This window comes from Cynoglossus semilaevis, unplaced genomic scaffold (genome assembly GCF_000523025.1).
Source record: "Cynoglossus semilaevis isolate Cse_v1.0 unplaced genomic scaffold, Cse_v1.0 C19137690, whole genome shotgun sequence".
Taxonomy (NCBI): domain Eukaryota; kingdom Metazoa; phylum Chordata; class Actinopteri; order Pleuronectiformes; family Cynoglossidae; genus Cynoglossus; species Cynoglossus semilaevis.
This window is the reverse complement of record NW_007586336.1, coordinates 1-1,074: the sequence shown is the minus strand read 5'-3', so window position 1 is coordinate 1,074 and position 1,074 is coordinate 1. Positions and strand designations below refer to the sequence as shown.

The 1,074-nt window shown below is 46.4% G+C and overlaps 1 protein-coding gene across 1 annotated transcript; it reads left to right on the top strand.

The window, feature by feature from the left end:
- Positions 1-3: 3 nt before the first annotated feature.
- Positions 4-1,071, top strand: LOC103399208 (volume-regulated anion channel subunit LRRC8A-like; the record flags this gene model as incomplete). Its single annotated transcript, XM_008337931.1, has 1 exon — positions 4-1,071. A coding segment is annotated over one exon (1,068 nt), but the record flags the coding sequence as incomplete, so codon positions are not given.
- Between the last annotated feature and the right edge of the window lie 3 nt (positions 1,072-1,074).

The following is a 1,074-nucleotide window of genomic DNA, read 5'->3' as shown; positions in this document are numbered from 1 at the left end:
CTGCGGTACTTTGTGGACACACAACCAGCCTACCGCATCCTGAAACCATGGTGGGACGTGTTCACCGACTACATCTCCATTGTTATGCTCATGATTTCTGTGTTTGGGGGGACCCTGCAGGTCACCCAGGACAAGATGATCTGCCTACCCTGCAAGTGGGTGGTCAACAACACCTGCAAGAAGAACTTCAACACCAACACATCTGCATCACTGTATGTGGAGCACAAAGGGATTCAGTATAACCTGGACCGCCACCAGTACAACTACGTGGATGCAGTATGCTACGAGAACAAACTGCACTGGTTTGCCAAGTATTTTCCCTACTTAGTGTTACTACACACGCTTATATTCCTTGCGTGCAGCAACTTTTGGTTTAAATTTCCCAGAACTAGTTCTAAACTAGAGCACTTTGTATCCATCCTGTTGAAATGTTTCAACTCCCCGTGGACAACGAGGGCACTGTCGGAGACGGTGGTGGAAGAGAGTGACCCAAAACCATTAAAAATGAATGGCTCAGTGGACCACAAGGAGTCGGTCATCAGCGATGATGTTGAAGCCAGTGTTCCGATGCTGCAGAGAACAAAGACACGCCTTGAGCAGGGCATCGTTGATAGAACAGAGACAGGAGTTTTGGACAAAAAAGAGGGCGAACAGGCAAAAGCCCTGTTTGAAAAAGTCAAGAAGTTCCGTATACACGTGGAGGAAGGGGACATTGTGTACAGACTGTACATTCGCCAAACAATTATCAAGGTTATTACGTTTATTTTGATCATCTGCTACACAGGGTATTATGTGCATGACATTAAATTCAGCGTGGACTGTTCAGTGAACATTGAGAACCTGACCGGCTACAACCTGTACCGCTGTGCTCATCCCTTGGCGACACTTTTTAAAATCTTAGCCTGTTTCTACATTAGCTTAGTCGTGGTCTACGGTTTGATTTGCATGTACACTCTCTGCTGGATGCTGCGACGTTCTCTTAAGAAGTACTCCTTCGAGTCCATACGAGAAGAGAGCAGCTACAGTGACATACCCGATGTGAAGAATGACTTTGCCTTCATGTTGCACATGATC